Source organism: Myotis myotis, unplaced genomic scaffold (assembly GCF_014108235.1).
Source record: "Myotis myotis isolate mMyoMyo1 unplaced genomic scaffold, mMyoMyo1.p scaffold_m19_p_11, whole genome shotgun sequence".
NCBI lineage: Eukaryota > Metazoa > Chordata > Mammalia > Chiroptera > Vespertilionidae > Myotis > Myotis myotis.
Genome location: NW_023416315.1, coordinates 72,763,718 through 72,786,527, shown reverse-complemented (window position 1 = coordinate 72,786,527; position 22,810 = coordinate 72,763,718). Strand labels below are relative to the sequence as shown.

Below are 22,810 nucleotides of genomic sequence, written 5' to 3'. Positions count from 1 at the left end.
GGTCAATTCCTGGTTAGGACACATAACCAGGTTTTGAGTTCAGTCCCTAGTTGATCCCTGGTCAGGGTGCAGCCAATCAGTGTTTTTCTCTCACATCGATGTTTCTCTCCCTCTCCCTTCCTCTCTCTAAAAAATCAATAAAAACATATCCTCTGGTGAGGATTTAAAAAAAGAAGGAAAAAAAAAGAAAAATATTAACATTAAAATGGCAATAAATACATATCTACCAACAACTGAATCTTAAAAACAAAACAAACAAACAAGCAGAACAGAAACAGACTCATAGTTACAGGGAACATTTTTATGGTTGCCAAATGGGAGGAGGTTGGGGGGATGAGGAGAGGTGAAAAGGTGAAGGGATTAAGAGGTACAAATTGTAGCCACTCTGGAGAACAGTATGGAGTGTCCTCAAAAAACTGAAAATGGAACTCCCCTTTGACCCAGTGATCCCACTTCTAGGGATATATCCCAAAAAACTAGAAACACCAATCAGAAAGGATATATGCACCCCTATGTTCATAGCAGCACAATTTACCATAGCCAAGATTTGGAAACAGCCTAAGTGCCCATCAGCAAATGAGTGGATTAAAAAACTGTGGTATATCTACACAATGGAATACTATGCTGCGGTAAAAAAGAAGGAATTCTTACCATTTGCAGCAGCATGGATGGAAGTGGAGAGCATTATGCTAAGCAAAATAAGCCAGTCATAGATAAATACCACATAATCTCACTTATTTGTGGAATATAATGAACAACATAAACTGATGAACAAAAACAGATCCAGAGACACAGAAGCATTGATCAGACCATCAAACCTCAGAGGGAAGGTAGGGGAGGGTGGGTGTAGGGAGGAGTGATCACCAAAGGACTTGTATGCATGCATATAAGCCTAACCAATGGACACAGACACCAGGGGGGTGAGGGCATGAGTCGGGGGGTAGGGGGGTATTGGGGGATAAGGACACATATGCAATACCTTAATCAATAAAGAAAAAAAGAAGTACAAATTGGTTGTTACAGAATTGTCATGGGGATGTAAAGTACAATATAGGGAATATGATAGTCAATGATATTCTAATAACTATGTATGGTGCCAGATGGGTGTGAGATGTATCATGATGATCATTTAGTAAATGATGTAATGTCTAATCAGGGAGGTGTACACCTGAAACTACAATACTAATGTATGTCAATTGTAATTGAAAAAATTATTTAATAACACAAAAATTAAATTGGAGATTGACTAGTGGAACTCAGAATTCTGATACCTAAATAAAGGCTTTATCACAATGAGGTAGTGGTGTGGAAATAAGTCCCCTCATTATAATTTAAAATATATTATTTTTAAATATTCCAAGGTTGGATTTACATGTTTTAAATATTTATAAATCTTATATGAAGTGAATTAAATCCTTGGTTGAAATAGGAGGAAGGGTCATGTTTTCCTAATGATATTCTGGTTAGAAATTGGGAGTCAGTGAATCCAAATGGTTAAAGAGTATATTATAGAGATTTATATGTCTATTTATTGATTCATTAGAATTGAATGGGGGCATCCCCATTCAATTGGAATCCATATTTGTTTTCCATCCTAGAAAAGAATTTGTTGAGCATGTATTTGACACTGCTTGAGTTATAAATAATCCTACTGATATTTTTGATATTACCAAACGTAAAGTAAATAGGTGAAAAAAATCTTTAAGAAAAGGAATACATACATACTCCTAAGAAAATAACTTAGAAGATAAAAAACTATAGAACAAATTAAATCAAGCATTGAGCTTCCCACGATATACTCACAAACTACTTTGATATATGAAAACTACGTTAGCAGCAAACACTGGAAACAGGTACACATGTTAAGCAAAAGCCTAATGTACTTTTTCCTGACCCAACTGATAATTCTTCAGATGTTTTTAAAATGTACTAATATCCAGAGCCTGTGACAAGTGTTTGGGGAAATAACTAATAGAAATTATGTTGTGTCTGTGTAGAAGGAAGAAATTAGAGCAATGTCATCTCAAAATGTGTACAATATGTGTTCTTTAACAACAAGCAGCATTAATGATCAAAATAAATATTAAATGTCTGTTAGAGTGCCTCTTCTTGATTAAGAAGTCTTAATCAAGATTTTTTCTAAGATTATAACAGACAAATTAGCCTTTAAGGTTTATTTTATTTATTTTCCTTGCAAAGTCTGTTGAGACAAGTCTAGTGTTAGTGTTTCAATTAGCTCTGTATTGTTTACATCTGTAGCTCTGTTTTGTTTACACCTGTATACACTCATAGAAAAATTTATACAAAGTGAATTTGGAAACACTGTTTTTAGCACAAACTGTAAGCACTAAATGAATTTTCCAACATGGTCCCCATGTAAACGCATGATATTATAATATTTTGTGGAAGATACCAGCATTCCACACATAAGGTTCACCTTTGTATTCCATTAAAAACAAACATATTACAAATAGCTAATGCACATATTAGTCTATGACAATGTGCATTAGTAGTATTTACAAACTACTACCAAAGTCTATTGAGACAAGTCTAGTGGTTTATAAGATTTAGATCTGTAGTTTTGTGAGCATAAGAAAGTTTTGTTATCAGCAATTGGAGGACAGTTGAATAGCAAGTTAGAATGTGTTTGTGTGACTTTGGAGGATTGGGCTGATCCTCTTGGTAGTGAAAAATTCCGCTGTAATCCAAGCCTAATGTTACTGATTCAGCTGTTGTCCTGTACTGAGTCTTCCTAATTATATGTATTGATTGACTTGCTTTTTTTTTCTTTTTCTTTTTCTAAAATAGTAATGCAGAAAGCCTGGAGAGAGAGAAACCCCCAAGCTAGGATTTCGGCAGCTCACGAAGCATTGGAGATAAATGAGTAAGTGGGGAAAATCTTGCTTTTAAAAGGGAAAACTTATTCTTTGCTGACTGTATAGAGTTGCCATTGATAGGATACTAATATTAAACTATGCATTTGAACTTGAGAATTATTTTGGGAACATTAGTTTATAAAAAGACTTTTTGTGAAGGTGGTTTTAGTAATTTTAGAGAGCAATTCAGTGGTTTGCTGTGATGCTAAATTAAATCCTTTAAGGGCTATCCACGGGATATTGTAAGTACATAAAATAAATACTATTCTTTACATACCTAAAACATTTTGACAGGGAAACTTTTACAGGTGTAGAATGCTCATCTGTGCCATCACAATTTCTAGATAGAACTTCTGCTAGTGGGGAAAACATAATAAAAACCTAAGGTGAGAAAATTACACTTTTAAAAATACTTCAAGATCAAGGCAAAGATAAGAGGAAAGGCTGTGCTTGGTGTTGTTAAACAATCTATGGGTTACCAAGGAAGACTGGGAAATCTCTTCTGGAGATCTCAGAAAATGAGAAAGATTCTTGAAGTTGGAGTCATAAAAGCTCAGGGTTGGCAGAGATCTTAAAGGTCATTTAGCTCCGCCACCCATCTGGTGCTTGAATCACCTCGACACTCGCCCAGCCAAGTGGTCATTGTTAAACTATTTTATGATTTTTTTTCTGAAGAAGGTTACAGAATCTTCTTCAGCGATCTCAGAAAAAAATACTCACTTGAGAGTTGGAAATCCTGCCATTATAACCTGTTGATCTATGTGGTTTCTGATTCTGTTGTGCAACATATTTATTTTCCAGTTTCTTGTCATCTACAAAATTGATGTGCCTGCCTTCTGTGTGTCATCCATGTTTCTGATAAAAATAGCAGCATCAGGGCTAGATCCCTGGGATATGACATGTAGAAATCATCATCCTTTGGTATTGTTCAGTTAATTACTAAGCCACCATGATTCAGCCCATACTCCTCCATTTTTATTTTAAGAATGCCAGTGTAGCTGTGGATCTTTGATGGATAGTAAATCTATTAGAGTAAATTAGCTAGCGCAAACTGATTGGTGTAGTATTGGTGAACTTAAGCTAGCTCCAGTGTTCACTTTCTTTTTAAAATGCTTGGAGACTACCCCTTTCATAATCCATTAGAATATCTTTCCAAATCACTGTTCTGTAGTTTGGGAAGTCTGCCTTCTTCCCCCTTTTGAACATTTATACTACATTGTTCATCTCATCTTCTAGTACTTCCCCATTCTTTGTGAGTTCTTAACTATTCCTTGGCCTGCCTATGTTTGTTGGCTTCCTGGGATTTGCCCATCCCAGTATGGTAGTCGATTTAGGATAGATTAGTTATTTGCTATGACATCTTTTTACCGATTTTAGAGTTTAATTTCTTCTCCCTTTTTCAGTCTGACAATCATTCTCCTTAATGGAGAAGCCAGGAACAAAATAGGAATTAGAAAATACGGCTTTCTCTTTATCTGCTGCTCCTAATTATAAACTTTCCTTGATTTAATGTTGTTGTGTTATTGTTTGTCACTTTGTTTATTTATTTTTGTGATGATTTTGGAGAAATGGGGATGGTAACAAGGCCTTAAACATAATTTAAAAACAGGGAATAAATGGCTGTCTTTAGCATTTTTTGTTTTGTCTTTATTTTGTTCTGTAAACTTAAGCTAATTTGAACTTTTAGCTCTCCTGACATTATTCTTATAAGCTCATTTCACTCTTTTATAGTCCTTCATTACACACCCTGTTTCCATCTTTTTTTACATGTCCTTTAAAAATCTGACCTTGTGGAGATCTCTGTGCAGCCATATTGGTTACTTAATTGTCACCCCTCTTTTCTTCCTGAGAGGATCAGAGTGATTGTAGTTACAGTTGGACATTTGGACACTACCCAACCTTCTTAAACCATTTTCCTCCTGCGTCTCATGTCATTGAATCATACCTCTTTTCTTTGAATTTTTTGAAGTTCACCTTACCCTCCTTGATTACCCCAAACTCCAAAAGACACAGTAACTCTCTCTGAATGTTCCTATCGATTTTCATTTCACCAACTATTTTTTTCTTCTTGGTCAGAATTAGGTCCAGAGTTGAAGTTCCCCTAATTGCTTCCTCTACCATCTGGGAGATAAAATTGTTACCAAAGTAAGTCAAGAACCTGTCGGGTGCTCTACTTCTAACCAAATGAGACTTCTATCAGATATCTGGATGGTCAACACCCCCATCACCTCATTTTCTTACATCTGTATGTGTATTGTGTTGTGACAAGGATGCATCATCTGTATCTTCCATTGAGCTGAGCAGTCTGTTCTGTATTGCCCAACCATTAGCACTTCTATTGCTCTTTCTTTTCTCCTTCACTCACAAGCTCTTAGCATGTTTCTACCCCATAAATTTTCACATAGATGTGTGTTTTCTTGGCCAGTAGTGCTACTCTGCCTCTCCTCCTAAAATACTATTTGTAATATATAAAAGGCTAAGTGACCGTCTGACCGGTAGCTATGATGTGCAGTGACCACCAGGGAGCAGATGCTCCGACAGGTAGCTATGACGTGCACTGACCACCAGGGGGCAGACGCTCAACACAGGAGCTGCTGAGCTGCAGTGACTTGGCAGCATCAGTTGTCGGGTGACACACCCAGGAACCAGAGAGGAGGGAGCCTGATTTGGGGGTGCATCACCTGAGAACCGCCCTCTCACAATCCTGGACCCCTAGGGGATGCCAGAGAGCTGGTTTCAGCCTGATCCCTGCAGGTCAGGCCGAGGGACCCCACCTGTCGGAGGATCCCTACTTACTCCGCAGCCACCCTTCGAGCCGCGGTACCACCCCAGGTGCAGCCAGTGGGGAGAGACTGTGGGAGGTTGGCTCCAGGGCTGTCTAGTCTGTCTTGCTCAGTCCTGCCCTGCCGGCCACCTTCTAACTAATTTCCTTACAATGTGCACGAATCCGTGCACCAGGGCACTAGTTTGTAATATAAATGACCAAAGCAAGCAAGCTAGCTCCAACCTGTCTTGAGTTTGCAGTCCACCAACTATAATCTTACAGCTAATTCCTCAGATACTGTATCTACCACTTGTATTATAATCTCAATTTTCACTTCATTACCTTTGACCCATATAGCCTTAAGTATTGCTTCCTAATGTCTATACCATTCTTTTCTCTAGTGAATTATTGGGCAGTTTCGGTATCATCATTGCTCTTGCCAGGTTATATCTACTGCCCTCCAGAGTAATTGGTTTACAGCTTTTTTCTGGGCGTTTCCATCCCTATCGCACCACATTCTGTTTAAGCTTCATTGACCAGTCCTGCCTGAAACTGGATGGACTGGCTAAGGACTTGTAAGACCCCTCCTCAAGGCTAAGATGAACTAGTAGTAACCTAAAACCTCACATTAGCCATCAGTTCAGCCTCCTTTTCCTAGCTGGCCAATGCAGTTTATGAATAGTAAAAGTAGCATTTGGTTTTATTTTCTGTTAATTTTCTCTCTTGTGGTCGGATGGAGGTTCCGTTAAGTAGGGAAATGACCACAAGAGAGACCTTGGAGAGGATGGAACCAAAAGGGACCTGAGCAGATGAAGGCCTGTGTGGTCGGCTCTGGCCTCCACATTTCTCTATTACACTCTTTTTCTTTGGCAGTTGGATTGTTCTTATGTGGTTTAGAAGGTTTAAATTTCCAAGAGTTCCCCTTGTTCATTAGTTACCTGCTTATCCTTTCTGGCTTCCTACCTTAGAGGAACAACATTAGATTCTGTTTCTTTATTACTAATGTTGTGGCCCCACCCCATAACAAAGAAACAGAATTTCTGGAGGATGAGGCCCAGAAATCAGGATTTTAAAAAGATTCCCAGTTGATTCTAATGTGCAGCCAAGGTTGAGAACCACTGGCTTAAGGTATACTAAGCAACAGGTGGTAGCTATTATTGTTAAAGGCATGAGATTTAACTCTTGTTTGCTACTGAGGCTGAATCAGATTTTGAGCTTTTCAGAAATAGCAATGCCTGGAGGTTCTAGTGTTCTCTGACATAGAAAATCAGTGCTAACAGTAATGAGATGTTGAGTGCTGCTTTTTTCAGCGAGTAACTTACTTGATTTCTGAATCTGTGTTTGAGAATAGAGACTCTATATTTAGTAAACAGAAGTAAACTTATATATCGTACCTCTAACTTTGAGTGTTGGAAGGAGATATTTAATAACAGCTGTTATTATCACTATTGTTAGTTGACATTATTGAGCATGTACCACATGCTGGCTACTGTACTGAGAGCACTTTACATGCATCCCCTTACTTCACCTTCACAACAACATTGTGAACAAATAGATCCCATGTTGTTCTCTCTCCATCAGCGAGGCAGAGTAATAACTTTCCCAAAGTGACACACTAATAAGGGGCAGAGTCCACATGTGAGCCCCATGCTCCTAACACTGTGCATCCTATCTCTTAAGCTAAAATACATTTCTTTTGTACCATTACTTTGTGTCAGCAACTACAAATGGGTGCATGAACCAGTTGGCCGCTCTGCATGTTTTGGCGTTAACTCCTTGCCCTTCTGCATGCACTCCTACAGTTATTACAATGTCCTTGAATTTGTAATTAACGGTGGCTATTATCTGAATGGGCAGGTGTGCAACTGCTTATATTCTCTTGGCTGAAGAGGAAGCAACGACCATTGCTGAAGCAGAAAAGCTATTTAAGCAGGCCCTAAAGGCTGGAGATGGCTGCTACCGGCGTTCTCAGCAGCTACAGCATCATGGATCCCAGTATGAAGCCCAACACAGTAAGGTTTCCTCCAGGTTGAGGTGTTGGGGATCAGAATTGTCACATGATTAATCAGAGCAAATTTTCAGGCCAGTTCAAAATATGATTCTCCTAGATGGGGATAAATATTGGTTTTTGCCTTTTTTATTCTTGTTTTTTCCTTCCCATAAAAGTGCAGTACATAATTAACTTATAGCTTCATTACTGTTTGGATTAATGTTCAGATTCTCTTTTCTGTCCATAGATTCCTAATTCTAAAAGTAAATGGTAATAACGTTTAGTAGTAACCTTTTTTTTCTCCCTAGAATTTTTTTTTCATATTTCTGTTTACCAAGTGCTTCTTTGCCCCATAACTTTAAGTCCTAATTGGGAAATAGCACTTAAATTAGTGTTAATGTTATCAAAGGTTTTATTTTATGGGTCTTTTATAGCATGGGCTGAAATAGGACCATTAAGAAAATAACAGTTATTGGTGATTATCTCAGTATTTAGCTCTTATTTAGGGAGCATTGGTGTTGACTTCCAGAGAGAAAGAGGAAGAGGAAGAGTTCCTAATTTATCTTATTTTCACTTTAAAAATGATGACTTCTTTTATTTAAGATAACTTTAAAACGAGACCTTTAACTGCAGTACACTGAACTGAGAGTCAGTAATGTTTATGGAATGGTATAAAAACAGGACTACAAAATCGTTTCTGAAGCCCTCCCTACCCGCCCCCTCCCCCCCAACTTGTCAGTTTCTTGATTGTTTAAACTGAAATTTAGTAATCCTCGTGAGAGAGAGTGTTTTCATCGTCCATCCTGACTTTGGGTTATTTCCTTAAGGTGGAATTTCTCTCACCTCATTTCTCCCTCGTGCCACTTGGAACATAAGAGTGTATCTCCTTCATATTTGCGATTATAAAATTAAATATTAGTGTTACACTTGGATTTGGTGCAGAAACTGAGTGCATTACTCCCTGTGACTGAGTAATTACTCATTATGGCCTGTGTATACATGAGTAGTTTCACATTAATATATAGTTTTTTATTTATATTTTGCAGTAAGTATATGTAAATTAAGTATCTAATCACCAAATGTATCTTGCTTTTAAAAGATATGTATAAGAATAAATTTTGAAGACATATTAGTGTCATTTTGTGAACTAAATGAGGATTAATACATAAAATTACATAGCCTATAATTTAAGAAATTTTCTTTATTTCTTTTCTTCTGTATATTAAATCCTTTCAACCTATTGCCTTAATATATCCAAAATATATAATCACATCTTTAAAATAATTTGTAGGTACTTGGCAGATTTTCAGCACACATCTTGTTCTCATTGTTTAAAACTTGAGAAGTTAGGACTTTAGCCTTAACATCTTTTAATAGCTGCATATTGTACATGTACTTAATCTATAACAGGTGTGTCATATTTTTCACAAACATGGTAATTTTATTGAGGATTAAGCACATGTATGTTCTCACTGGTCTGGAAACATACCCAAAAGGACATATAATTAAATAAAAGATTAAGATAAGAAGTTGTTAATGTACTTTTTAAGAGCCATTTTGGTGACTATTATTATAACTGTTTAGCTTGTCAGTGCTTTCTCTAACACTAGGATAAGTTTTTCATTTTGTTGCATACTCTGTTGTCATATCTGGAATGTATTACATTGCCATCTAAAATCGACTGCTTTGGGGACCTGGAGATGATTATGATGTCACTAATGTTTGGGAAAGAATAATATAAAACAGAAGTTCAAAATGAGGCTTCTCCAGACTTAATGTCAAGAAGGAAAAAAAATATTCATTAGGATGCAACCCGAGATTCACCTCTTGCTTCTTTACCAAAAGTATGCACACTTGCAGAATGTGGAATTCTTGCTTGTAAACCGCATGCATTGTGGGTATGTTCGTTTTCCCAGCACTTGGTGGCAGATGATTTTATTTATCAAATACTGAACATCCTAACTCAAAAGCATGGATTAGAGAGTCAGTCACGTGATTTGACCTTTGGAAGTTCTAAGGACTTTCACTTTACTCTGTTAGCAGAGCTGTCAGTTTTCCTGGAAGTAAGGAAAAACTAAGAAGCAGTCTTTTCTATCTGAGATTTTACCTCAAAGGCCTGGCAAATGGGCCTCTGTATTTCTTCCTGCTGATCAGCTGAAAGTTCTTGTTTCTTTTCTTTTTTTTTTTTTAATTTTGGTGTTCTATATCTTCCTTTTCAGGACGAGACACCAATGTCTTGGTCTACATCAAAAGAAGGCTAGCAATGTGTGCCAGAAGACTTGGGAGGACCAGGGAAGCAGTGAAAATGATGAGAGATGTGAGTTTGAATTTATGGTTTGGGAACATAAAAATGAACCCTACTCAGAGAGAGAAGGAGGAGCCCACTGAGTGGCTATAGCAGAGAATACCAGTCATGGTATGGTGGTTCCATGGGCATTAGAGCCAGACTGTCTGGGGTCCAGCTCTGGCTTTCCACGTACTAAATGAATGATCTTGGGCAAGTTACTCAACTTCTCTATGCCCTGTTTCCTCATCTGTAAAAAAGAGAATAACAATAACAATCCAATAATCTATATGTATGAAAGGCTAAGCGACCGGCCAACCGGCTGGTAGGTATGACATGCACTGACCACCAGGGGACAGACGCTCAACACAGGAGCTGCTGAGAGACAGCAACTTCGCAGAGTACCCTCTTGCACTCTGGGACCCCGTGAGGGATGTCGGACTGCTGGTTTTGGCCCAATCCCCATAGGCCAGGACAAGGGACGCCATCTGCTGGAGGAACCCTGCTCACTCCACAGACACCCTTCGACCCCCGGCACCACCCCAGGTGCGGCCAGTGGGGAGGGACCACTGGAGGTTGGCTCCAGGGTGTGCCCAGCCCCGTCTCGCTCAGTCCTGCCCTGCCGGCTACCTTCTAATTAATTTTCTTTCAATATGCACAAATCCATGCACTGGGCCTCTAGTAACATAATAAAATAATAATAATAATAACTACTACTTGGAATTGTTGCAAAGATTAAATGAGATAATACATCCAAAATATTTAATAGAGTGACTGGCATATTAAAGAAATCTCAATAGATGTCCTTATTAAACTCTTGAGACGACAGCTGGAAGCCAAGAATGAGATCAGCCATTTTAGCGAACTGACTTTTTTTTATGTGTAGTAGTTAGGAAGGTTTGAATAAACTATGGATCAATTTGTTACCCTTAAATTTAATAATATTATGACCTGATTGTATTGTAGTCATTTCAAGTATTTTCCTAGATTCTTGAGTCAGGATACTTTATTAGTAGAGTTTCAAAATGAAAGAGAACAAGGGAGGCTGTTATTATGTAATTTAAAATCAAAGCAGTGCTTTTAAGAGAAACCAGTTGATAAACTCTTCTACATTTTAAAAAAATAAACACTTTAAATAAAGAAACTAACACTAGTGTGAATTGTATTTATAAACCATTTCCTTTTTAAATACAGTTTCAGAAAACCTTGATCAACATTTCCTTCTGCTTGCTGTCTTCTGGGTTAGGAGACTAGGTAACTGTTCATTATAAAAATGAAAGAACTGAGGGACCAGGAAGAAGCGGTATCTTCTCCAATCTCAGCTTTGGGTTTGAGTATAGACTGTGTAGACCTAGTGAGTCTTTTCTCAAGTTGTCTCTGGAAAGGAAGTGGTTCCTGCGAGTCCCCAGTCTCTGTAGGGGCGAGGCCTGCACTCCACGCCCATGCCTGGTGATTTCTGCAGGTCACAGCATCTAAGTGAGGTGTGTGCGTGGATCCGGCTCCTCCTTCAGTAGCAGTCTCGTCCCCAGACCTGAGGATAGGAACAAGAGGAGAGAGATTCTGAAGTGGTTTTATTGGACTGACGGTGATAGATGTACTGTAAAGGGATCTCTCAGGATTTAATTCTTGTGGTTGACAGAAAAATTTAAATAATGTTTGTTATAAGGTATAAGTGCTAATTTTAAGAAAAGATTTCTGCAGAGACATGAACTTGCCCTCAAGCTTTTTAACTTGCAGAAGTTTCATCCCTTGATACAGCAGAGAAACTCAACCAGTTCCACCAGCTCTGAAAGAGCTGAGAATTTTATGAAGGACGGGGTCTTTATCTTAACCTGGCACAGCTGCATTCAGCCTTGAACAGGTGTTTTATATTTATTGTTTTTTCTTAACCCTTAATTAGCCTAGTACAGGCACACATGGAAGAGCAGATTTTGTTGATTTTCTGTATTATATGTTCAAGCAATTTCATAGGAAAAACAAACGTGGAAGATTTTAATTCCAGTTGTTTTCCATCAGTCTCATTTGGGTTTTCATCATTTTTAGTATATGCATATAAAATTCACATGATTAAAACCAATACATCTTTACTATGGTTTGATTTTTATTTAATATTATTTTATACTTACAATTCCATTTACTGACCTAATTCAAATATAGATCTTAAGGGAAAGTCTTCATGCAGTGGAATAAATGCTGGGCAGGGAGTCCAAAAATCCACCCACCTAAATTTAGCTTAAAGCCAACCTGTGATTCGTTTATGACCAGGTGTATTCATTTCCTAGGGCTGTGGTATCACAAACTGGGTGACTTAAATAACAGAAATTTGTTCTCTCACCGTTCTGGGGACCAGTAGTCCAGAGCGCAGGGTGAGCTGGGCCACACAGCCTTCCTCTGAAGGGTCTAGGAAAGCATCTTCTCTTGCCAGCAGTCCTTGGCACTCCTTGACTTACAGGTGCATTACTTCACATGGCAGTTCCCCCTTGCCCGTGTACCTGTATCTCGGTGTCCAGATTTTCATCTTTCCATAAGGACACCACACTTATTGGATTTAGAATTGGACTTATGATCTCTTCTTAACTTGATTACGGCCACAAAGACCCTATTTCCAAATAAGGTCACATTCACAGGCACCAAGGGTTAGGATGTTAATATGTCTTTTCAGAGGACACAATTCAACCCACAACATCAGATCCTATATAAAAATATAGATTCTTTGTATAAACTTTCCCTTTTTCTAAAACTTCCTTACATGCATCAACTAAAGGCATGTTCTATATGCCTTTGACGGTGTCAAACCCATGCTCAGCCTCACTGGTAAAGATGATAAATCTATATGCCATAGCTCTGATTCACCAATTCAAATTTTTTTTTTACTGGTATGATATTTGTTTTTCTTCAGGATGACTCTCCAACCAACTGAGCCACTGGGCCAGGGCAACATCTATTATTATTTTTTTAAAATATATTTTTATTGATTTCAAAGATGAAGGAAGAGAGAGATAGAAACATCAATGATGAGAGAGATTCATTTTGATCGGCTGCCTCCTGCATGCCCCACACTGGGGATTAAGCCCGTAACTCAGACATGTGCCCTGACTGGGAATTGAACTGTGACCTCCTGGTTTATAGGTCAACTCTCAACCACTGAACCACACAGGCCAGGCTATTTTTAATTGAAAATGTAATAATCTAATCATCCGTCTTGTGTTCTCAGTTATGGCTCTTTGTAAAAATAGCCAGAGAAAACTGCAATGACCTCATCCCTGGGCTTGGATCCTTCCTGCATCCTCAGCATTTTCTCTAGTTCAGCTTTTGTCTATCAGTAAGTTACATGAGTATTACCAAGTGCCAGACATTTATTAAGAAGTTTACATAGACCATTTCATTTAATTTACACACACCATGGGTGTCCTACTAAATTACAGAAATAATTTATATTCATTGTAACAAGTCAAAAAGAAGGAAGTAATGATATATATCCCCTCCATTCCTACCATGCTTTCTCATTGAAGTAACCAACACTCGTCGTTCAATATATATTTTTCTACCCCCTTTTCTTTGTTCCTACAAATACATACCTAATCATGTAAGGATTTTGAGCAGAGTTGATTTGTATCTTACCCAAGTTTCCATACGAGAACTAAGCTTTCATGGGGATGCTTAATATTCGAGCATCTTCTGTGGGGCTCCCTCACTAAAGAAAACATGTCAGTTTTGAGATAATATAGTACCATTTCTCCTGACCTCTTTTTTCACAGTTATTCCTATATTCAATGTTTATCTCAAATCACTTACTCATGTGATCCCTTCATTAAGGAAAGATTAGGGCTAAATGAACAGAGAGAGACAGGTTTTTTGAGCTGAATTTTTAAAGCATACAAAAGTATAATTGAAGTTCACTAGATTTAGAGCTTCTTGAGTGCTGGTATGATATTTGTTTTTCTGCACAGTACCTTGTACAAAGACACAGTCAAAAAATATTTGAATTGGTGAATCAAAAGTATGGCATACAAATTCCCAGTTAGAGCTTTGTACCTGTGACCTTTGATTCCCAGCTTCTTGTTGAGTATTACACTTCTTTGTTACTGGTCTAATTATACTGATTTTCTACCTTCATTATAAATGGGAACATTTATTTTTAAAATAATGTAAATTAAAAGGACCCAATTACCTTCAATTTTCCATTATCCTAGCAGTGCTACAGTGAACATCTTTATAGACATGTGAGAGGCTTTCACTATGGTGTATGTCTGGGAGTAAGATTGCTGGGTATTAGAGCATGTGCATGTTTGATTTCAGTATGTCTGGAGAGTACACTCTCCAGAATGGCTCTTATGATTGTGTAAATTTTCATCAGTGATACATGACTATTCCCATGTTGCTCTGTATTAGGCTGTTTTGAGACTATACTTGTTGCATATAGCTTTTCATAACGTTATTCCATGATTTAAAAAATACTGTTATTTTTTTCCTCCCTTTTCATTTTATATTCTGTTTATTTACCTTTTTGTTTATTTTTCTCTGATTAATCTTGCTAGAGGAATGTCTATTTTATTAATCTTTTCAAAAGAGCTAGGATTTGGTTTAATTTATATTCTCAACTTTTCCCCAGCATTTTCTGCCCATATAGTACTGTTTTGTTTCTTCTCCTTCTCCTCTATTCTGTTTGCTTTTTTTTAATTACCAATTTCTTAAGTTGAACAGTTAGCTCCATTTGATTCTAAGTATTTCTTTATTGCCTTATATTTTCATCTTGTCCTATATATTATATTTTTCCCCTTGTCAATAATTTTTTACATCATGCTTAGAGAACAAAGATCAGATCTTTATATGGAGAGAATTTTTGAGGCCTAGTACATAGTTAGTTTTCATAAAAGTTGTATCTGTGCTCGAAAGTAATGCGGTCCCTGTTGGTTATCAAAGTTTGTATTATTTGCTAGTTTGAGCTTTATTAACCATGTTGTTCAAATCTTCTGCATCTTAGCTTATTTTGTCTGCTTGCTTTTTCAGTATTTGAGAGGGATATGATAGAACATTTACTTTCAATGGTTTATTTATCTGATTTTTTCCATGTTTCATTAATTATTGCTGCATGTATTTTGAGGGTATATTGTCAGAAGCACTTATGCTGATGATTATTCTGATGATATATAGAAACCTTTGACCCTTATATTTTTCTGCCTAGATTTTCTTTTTAATCTTTATGAATAAGATGGGCTACTCTAGCTTATTTGGATTGATATTTGCCTGGTATATAAATTTCCAGATTTTATAACCAAACTTTATATAACCTATTTATTTATAAAAAATATTTATTTATTAACTTGATTGGGGTGACATTGGTCTACATGAACATATAGGTTTGAGGTATGGGTTTTATGTTACAAGATGTGTATATTGTACCATTTGCCCACCACCCAAAGTCAAATCTCCTGTCACCTTATTTTAGGATCCCCGCTTCCTCCTACCCACTTCCCTCTGGCAACAGCACACTGCTGTTTGTGTTCATGGATGTTAGTTTTATATCCCACATATGAGTGAAATCATATGGTTTTTAGATTTTTCTGACTGACTTATTTCACATAGCATAATGTTCTCAAGAGCCATACATGTTGTTGCAAATAGTGCTATTTTATCCTTTCTTATGGCTGAGTACTATTCCATTGTGTATATGGACCATATCTTCTTTATCTAGTCCTCTATTGCAGGACACTTAAGTTGTTTTCATGTCTTGGCCACTGTGAATAATGCTGCCATGAACGAAGAGGTGCATAATTTTTGCGAATACATGATTTCGAGTTCTTCAGGTATATACCCAGGAGAGGTATATGGTAGCTCGATTCTTAATTTTGAGGAATCACCAGGCTGCTTTCCATAGTGGTTGTAGTAGTCTACATTCCCATCAGCAGTAAGTGAGGGTTCTCTTTTTTTTACAACCTCTCCAACACTTCTTTATTGCTTATCTTGTTGATAATGGCCACTCTTAACAGGTATGAGGTGGTATCTCATTATAGTTTTGATTTGCATTTCCCTAATTGTCAGTGAGGTTGAACATCTTGTCATATACCTGTATGTCTTCTTGGGAGAGGTATATTTTCAGGTCCTCTGCCCACTTTTTATTTTTTTAATTTAATTTAATTTTTTTATTTTTTAATTGTTTTATTGCTTAAAGTATTACAAAGAGTATTATATATGTCTCATTTTTTTTCTCCCCTTGACCCTCCCCTAGCCTCCCAGTGTCTTGTGTCCATTGGTTATGCTTATATGCATGCAAAGAAGTCCTTCAGTTGATCTCTTACCCTCCCCTCATCACACCCCCAACCCTCCCCAGCCTTCCTGCTGTAGTTTGACAGTCTGTTCGATGTTTCTCTGCCTCTGTATCTATTTTTGCTCATCAGTTTATAATGGTCTTAATTATCCATAAATGAGTGAGATCATGTGGTATTTTTCTTTCATTGACTGGCTTATTTCACTTAGCATAATGCTCTTCAGTTCCATCCATGTGGTCGCAAATGGTAAGAATTCCTTCTTTTGTACAGCAGCATAGTATTCCATCATGTAGATGTACCACAGTTTTCTAATCCATTCATCTGCTGATGGGCACTTAGGCTGTTTCCAGATCTTAGCTATGGTGAATTGTGCTACTATGAACATAGGGGTGCATATATCCTTTCTGATTGGTCTTTCTGGTTTCTTGGGATATATTCCTAGAAGTAGGATCACTGGGTCAAATGGGAGTTCCATTTTTAACTTTTTGAGGAAACTCCATACTGTCTTCCATAGTGGCTGCACCAGTCTGCATTCCCACCAGCAGTGCACGAGTGTTCCTTTTTCTCCACATCCTCTCCAGCACTTGTCATTTGTGGATTTGTTGATGATAGCCATTCTGACAGGTGTGAGATGGTACCTCATTGTTTTGATTTGTGTTTCTCGGATGATTAGTGACTTTGAGCATGTTTTCATATGTCTCTTGGCTTTCTGAATGTCCACTTTTGAAAAGTGTCTATTTAGGTCCTTTGCCCATTTTTTGATTGGATTGTTTATCTTCCTTTTGTTAAGTTGTATGAGTTCCCTATAAATGGTGGAGATTAAACCCTTATCGGTGATAACATTGGCAAATATGTTCTCCCATGCAGTGGGCTTTCTTGTTGTTTTGTTGATGGTTTCTTTTGCTGTGCAGAAGCTCTTTATTTTGATGTAGTCCCATTTGTTTATTTTCTCTTTAGTTTCCAATGCCCTAGGAGCTGTATCAGTGAAGAAATTGCTTCGGCATATGTCTGAGATTTTGTTGCCTTTGGATTCCTCTAGTATTTGTATTGTGTCCCGTCTTACATTTAAGTCCTTTATCCATTTTGAGTTTATTTTGTGTATGGTGTAAATTGGTGGTCTAGTTTCATTTTCTTGCATGTATCTGTCCAATTTTCCCAACACCATTTATTGAAGAGACTGTCTTGACTCCATTGTATGTTCTTGCCTCCTTTGTCAAATATTAATTGAGCATATTGGTTCCGGTCAATTTCTGGGCTCTCTATTCTATTTCATTGATCTATATGTCTGTTCTTGTGCCAGTACCAGGCAGTTTTGAGAACAGTGGCTTTGTAATACAGCTTGATATCTGGTATTGAGATCCCACCTACTTTGTTCTTCTCTCTCAGGATTGCTGCAGCTATTCGGGGTCTTTTTTTATTCCAGATGAATTTTTTGAGAGTTCATTCTAGATCTGTGAAATATGCCTTGGTATTTTAATGGGAAGTGCGTTGAATTTATAGATTGCTTTGCGTAGTATGGACATTTTAATGATGTTCTACCAATCCAAGAACATGGTATGTTCTTCCATCTGTTTATGTCTTCCTCTATCTCTTTTTTCAACATCCTGTAGTTTTCTGAGTAGAGGTCTTTTATTCCTAGGTATCTTAATTTTTTTGGTGCGATGGTAAATGGGATTGTTTTTTTAGTCTCTCTTTCTGTAAGTTCACTATTGGTGTATAGGAATGCCATAGATTTCTTGGCATAAATTTTGTATCCTGCTACATTGCCAAATTCATTTATTAAGTCTAATAGTTTTTTGATGGAGTCTTTAGGGTTTTTTATGTATAATATCATGTCATCTGCGAATAAGGACAGTTTTACTTCTTCTTTTCCAATTTGGATGCCTTTTATTTCTTCTTCTTGTTTAATTGCAATGGCTAATACTTCCAGTACTGTGTTGAACAGGAGTGGTGAGAGTGGGCATCCCCGTCTTCTTCCTGTTCTTAGGGGAAATTATTTTAGTTTTTGTCCATTGAATAGGATGTTGGCTATGGGCTTGTCATATATGGCTTTTATTATGTTGAGGTATGATCCTTCTATTCCCACCTTTGCTGAGAGTTTTTATCAGAAATTGGTGTTGGATTTTGTCAAATGCTTTTTCTGCATCAATTGATATGACCATGTGGTTTTTTTCTTTCAATTTGTTTATGTGATGTATCACATTTATTGATTTGTGGATATTGTACCATCCTTGCATCCCTGGGATAAATCCTACTTGGTCATGGTGTATGCTGTTTCTGATGTACTGCTGGATCCGATTTGCTAAGATTTTGTTGAGGATTTTGGCATCTATGTTCATGAGGGATATTGGCCTGTAATTCTCTTTCATTGTGTTGTCTTTCCCTTGTTTTGGTATTAAGGTGATTCTGGCTTCATAGAATGAGCTTGGAAGTGTTCCTTCCTCTTGAATTTTTTGTAGTAGTCTGAGGAGGATAGGTTTTAGTTCTTCCTTGAATGTTTGGTAAAACTCCCCTGTGAAGCAGTCTGGCCCCGGGCTTTTGTTTGCTGGAAGCTTTTTGATGACTGCTTCAATTTCTTCCATAGTTATTGGCCTATTGAGCTTTTTAGATTCTTCCTGATTGAGTTTTGGAATGTTGTATTTTTCTAGGAATATGTCCATTTCCTCCAGGTTGTCTAGTTGGTTGGAGTAGAGTTGTCCATAGTATTTTTTAACAATCATTTGTATTTCTATGGGGTCTGTTATTTCGCCTCTATCATTTCTGATTTTGTTTATTTGGGTCTTCTCTCTTTGCTTCTTGGTGAGCCTAGCTAGAGGTTCATCAGTCTCATTTATCCTTTCAAAGAACCAGCTCTTGGTTTTGTTGATTTTATGTATTGTTTTTTGGGTTTCTATGTCATTTATTTCTGCTCTGATCTTTATTATCTCCTTCCTTCTGCTCACTCTGGGCTTTTCTTGTTGGTCTCTTTCTAATTCTTTGAGTTGTAGAATTAGATGATTTACTACCATTTTTTCTTGTTTTTTGAGATAGGCCCATAGCGCTATAAACTTCCCTCTCAGGACTGCTTTCATAGGTTTTGGATTGTTGTGTTTTCATTGTCATTAGTTTCCAGGATGTTTTTAATTTCTTCTTTGATCTCATTGGTAACCCAATCAATATTTAATAACATGCTATTCAGCTTCCAAGTGTTTGAGTATTTTGGGTTGTTTTTATTGTAGTTTATTTCTAATATTATGCCATTGTGATCTGAGAAGATGCTTGGTATGATTTCAATCTTCTTGAATTTGGGGAGACTTTGCTCGTGACCCAATATGTGGTCTATTTTTTAAAATGTCCCATGTGCACTTGAGAAGAACGTATATTCCGTGGCTTTGGGGTGAAATGTTCTGTAGATCTCAATTAAGTCCATCTGATCTAGTGAGTCATTTAGGATTGCTATTTCTTTGCTGATTTTTTGTCTAGAGGATTTATCCATTGATGTCAGTGCTGTATTAAAGTCCCCTACTATGATTGTATTGTTGTCGATCTCTCCCTTGATATCTTCCAGGAGTTTTTTTTTTTTATGTATTTGGGTGCTCCTGCATTGAGTGCATATATGTTTATCAGGGTTATATCTTCTTGTTGTATCGATCCCTTTAGTATTATGAAGTGGCCTTCCTTATCTCTTGTTACGGACTTCACTTTGATGTCTATTTTGTCTGATATAAGTATTGCTACCCCAGCTTTTTTTTTCATTTCCATTTGCCTGAAAGATATTTTTCCATCCCTTCACTTTCAGTCTGTGTGAGTCCCTTATTCTGAGGTGGGCCTCTTGTAGACAGCAAATATATGGGTCATGTTGTTTTATCCATTCAGCCACTCAGTGTCTTTTGATTGGAGCATTTAGTCCATTTTCGTTTAAAGTTACTATTGAAAGGTACTTGTTTGTAGCCATTTCTATTTTTTGTGCCTGTTTTCTTTCTTAGCTTTTTATTTCTTCTCTTCACACAGTCCCTTTAGGATTTCTTGCATTGCTGGCTTGGTGGTGATAAACTCCCTTCACTTTTTTTTGTCTGTGAAGCTTCTTAAAAATATGGAACGCGTCACGAATTTGTGTGTCATCCTTGCGCAGGGGCCATGCTAATCTTATCTCTATCGTTCCAATTTTAGTATATGTGCTGCCAAAGCAAGCACTCTCTGCCCACTTCTTTAAAAAAATATATTTTTATTGATTTCAGAGAAGAAAGGAGAGGGAGAGAGAGAGAGAAACATCAATGATGAGAGAGAATCATTAATCGGCTGCCTCCTGCACGCCCCCAACTGGAGATGGAGCGTGCAACCTGGGCATGTGTCCTTGAATGGAAGAAAAGCTGGGCCCCTTCAGTCCACAGGCTGACGCTCTGTCCACTGAGCCACACTGGCTAGGGCCTCTGCCCACTTTTTGATTGGATTGTTTACTTTGCTTTGCTGAGAGTTTCTTTTGCTGTGCAGAAGCTTTTTAGTTTGATATAGTCCCATTCATTTATTTTTGCCTTTACTAACCTTGCCTTTGGGGTCAATTTCACAAAATGTTCTCTACTACCACAATGCATAAGTTTGGTGCCTATATTTTCTTCTATTTAACTTATTGTCTTGGATCTTATATTTAGTTCTTTGATCCATTTTGAATTAATTTTTGTACATGGGGACAAACTGTAATCCAGTTTCATTTGTTTGCATGTGGCTTTCCAGTTTTCCCAGCACCATTTATTGAAGAGATTATCTTTACTTCATTGTGTGTTTCTGGCTCCTTTGTCGAAAATTATCTGTCCATATACATGTGATTTTATAGCTGGGCTCTCTATTGTGTACCATTGATCTGTGTGTCTGTTTCTCTGCCAATACCATGCTATTTTGATTATTGTAGCTCTGCAGTATAATTTTAAGTCAGGTAATGTGATACCTCCAGCTTCATTCTTTTTTCTCAGGATTGCTTTGGGGTCTTTTGTGGTTCCATACAAATCTGATGATTTCTCATTCTTTTTTCTTAAAAAAAATGACATTGGGATTTTGATGGGGGATTGCATTAAATCTGTATAATGTTTTAGGTAATATGGCCATTTTAACTATGTTGGTTCTTTCAACCCATGAACATGGGTATTTTCCCATTTTGTTGTGTCTTTTTCAGTCTCTTTTAATAATGCTTTGTAATTCTTTGTTAAGTTTATTCCTAGGTATTTTATTCTTTTGGTTGCAATTGCAAAAGGAATTTTTTTTTCATTTCTTTCTCTAAAGTTTTGTTGTCAGTATACCGGGAGGCAATGGATTTTTGCACAGATTTTGTATCCTGCAACTTGACTGTATTTGTTTAATGTTTCTAAAAGTTTTTTGGTGGAATCTTTGGGTTTTCTCTATATAGAATCACATGGTCTGCAAAAAGTGACAGTTTGACTTATTCTTTCCCTATTGGATGCCTTTCATTTCTTTTTCTTGTCTTATTGCTCTGGCTAGGACTTCCAGCACTGTATTAAGAGTGGTGAGAGTGAATATCCTTTTCTTGTTCCTGATCTTAGAGAAGAGCCTTTCTGTTTTTCACCATTGAGTATGATATTAGCTGAGGGTTTATCATATATGGCCTTGATTATGTTGAGGTACTTTCCTTCTATTCCTATTTTATTGAGTCTTTTAATCATAAATGGATGTTGTATCTTATCAAATGCTTTTTCTGCATCTACTGATAAGATCATATGATTTTTATCCTTTCTTTTGTTAATGTGGTGAATTATGTAGTTGATTTGTGTATGTTGAACCATCCTTATGCCCCTGGAATGAACCCCACTTGATCATGATGTATTTTTTTTTTTTGGATGTGCTGTTGTATTTGATTTGCTAGTATTTTGTTTAGGATTTTTGCATCTGTATTCATTAGAGATCTTGGTCTGTAGTTTCTTTATTGTGTTATCATTACCAGGTTTGGTATCAGAGTTGCATTGGCCTCATAGAATGTGTTAGGAAGTATTGCCTCTTCTTCAAATTTTTTTTGAAAAGTTTGACAAGGATGGGTTTTAAATCTTCTTTGAACACCTGGTAGAATGCACTGGTGAAGCCATCTGGTCTTGGACTTTTGTTTTCGGGGAATTTTTTTTATGGTTGTTTCAATTTCTTCACTGCTTATCATTCTATTTAGATCTTCCAATTCTTCATGATTTAGTCTAGGAAGATTATATTTCTAGGAACTTATCCATTTCTTCTAGGTTATTGAATTTGGTGACATATAGTCTTTCATAATATTCTAGTATGACACTTTGTATATCTATGATATCTATGGTGACTTCTCTCACATTTTTTATTTTGTTTATAGGATCTTTTTCCTTTTTTCCTTAGTGAGTCTAGCCAAGGGTTTGTCAATTTTATTAATCTTTTCAAGAACCAGCTCTTTATTTTATTGATTTTTTTGTATAGTATTTTTGTTCTACATTTCATTAATTTTGCTCTAATTTTTATTATTTCCTTTCTTCTGCTGATTTTGGGTTGCCTTTGTTTTTCTTTTTCTAGTACTTTAAGATATGATGTTAGGTTGTTTACTTGGAATTTCTCTTGTTTCTTGAGATAGGCCTGTAATGATAAAAACTTCCCTCTTATTACTGCTTTCACTGCATCCTAGAGGTT

General features: G+C 36.9%; 1 protein-coding gene and 1 non-coding gene across 25 annotated transcripts in view; one reads left to right on the top strand and one right to left on the bottom strand.

The window, feature by feature from the left end:
* Positions 1 to 22,810, top strand: part of ST7 (suppression of tumorigenicity 7) — a 314,766-nt gene that overhangs the window by 173,238 nt on the left and 118,718 nt on the right. For 20 of the 24 annotated variants that reach the window (XR_004970975.1, XR_004970976.1, XR_004970974.1 and 17 more), the window contains 4 exons: positions 2,809 to 2,884; positions 4,953 to 5,021; positions 7,498 to 7,652; positions 9,850 to 9,947. Coding sequence is in view for 21 of the 24 variants with exons in the window: in XM_036328872.1 (XP_036184765.1) it covers positions 2,809 to 2,884; positions 4,953 to 5,021; positions 7,498 to 7,652; positions 9,850 to 9,947 (398 nt within the window). In the remaining 3 variants the exon portion in view is untranslated. The remainder of the gene's footprint in view (positions 1 to 2,808; positions 2,885 to 4,952; positions 5,022 to 7,497; positions 7,653 to 9,849; positions 9,948 to 22,810) is intronic. The other 4 variants (XM_036328887.1, XM_036328876.1, XM_036328883.1 and 1 more) reach the window with 1 other exon arrangement.
* LOC118666736 lies at positions 20,250 to 20,356 on the bottom strand. Its single transcript, XR_004971063.1, has one exon. It is a non-coding gene; the product is annotated as a U6 spliceosomal RNA (small nuclear RNA).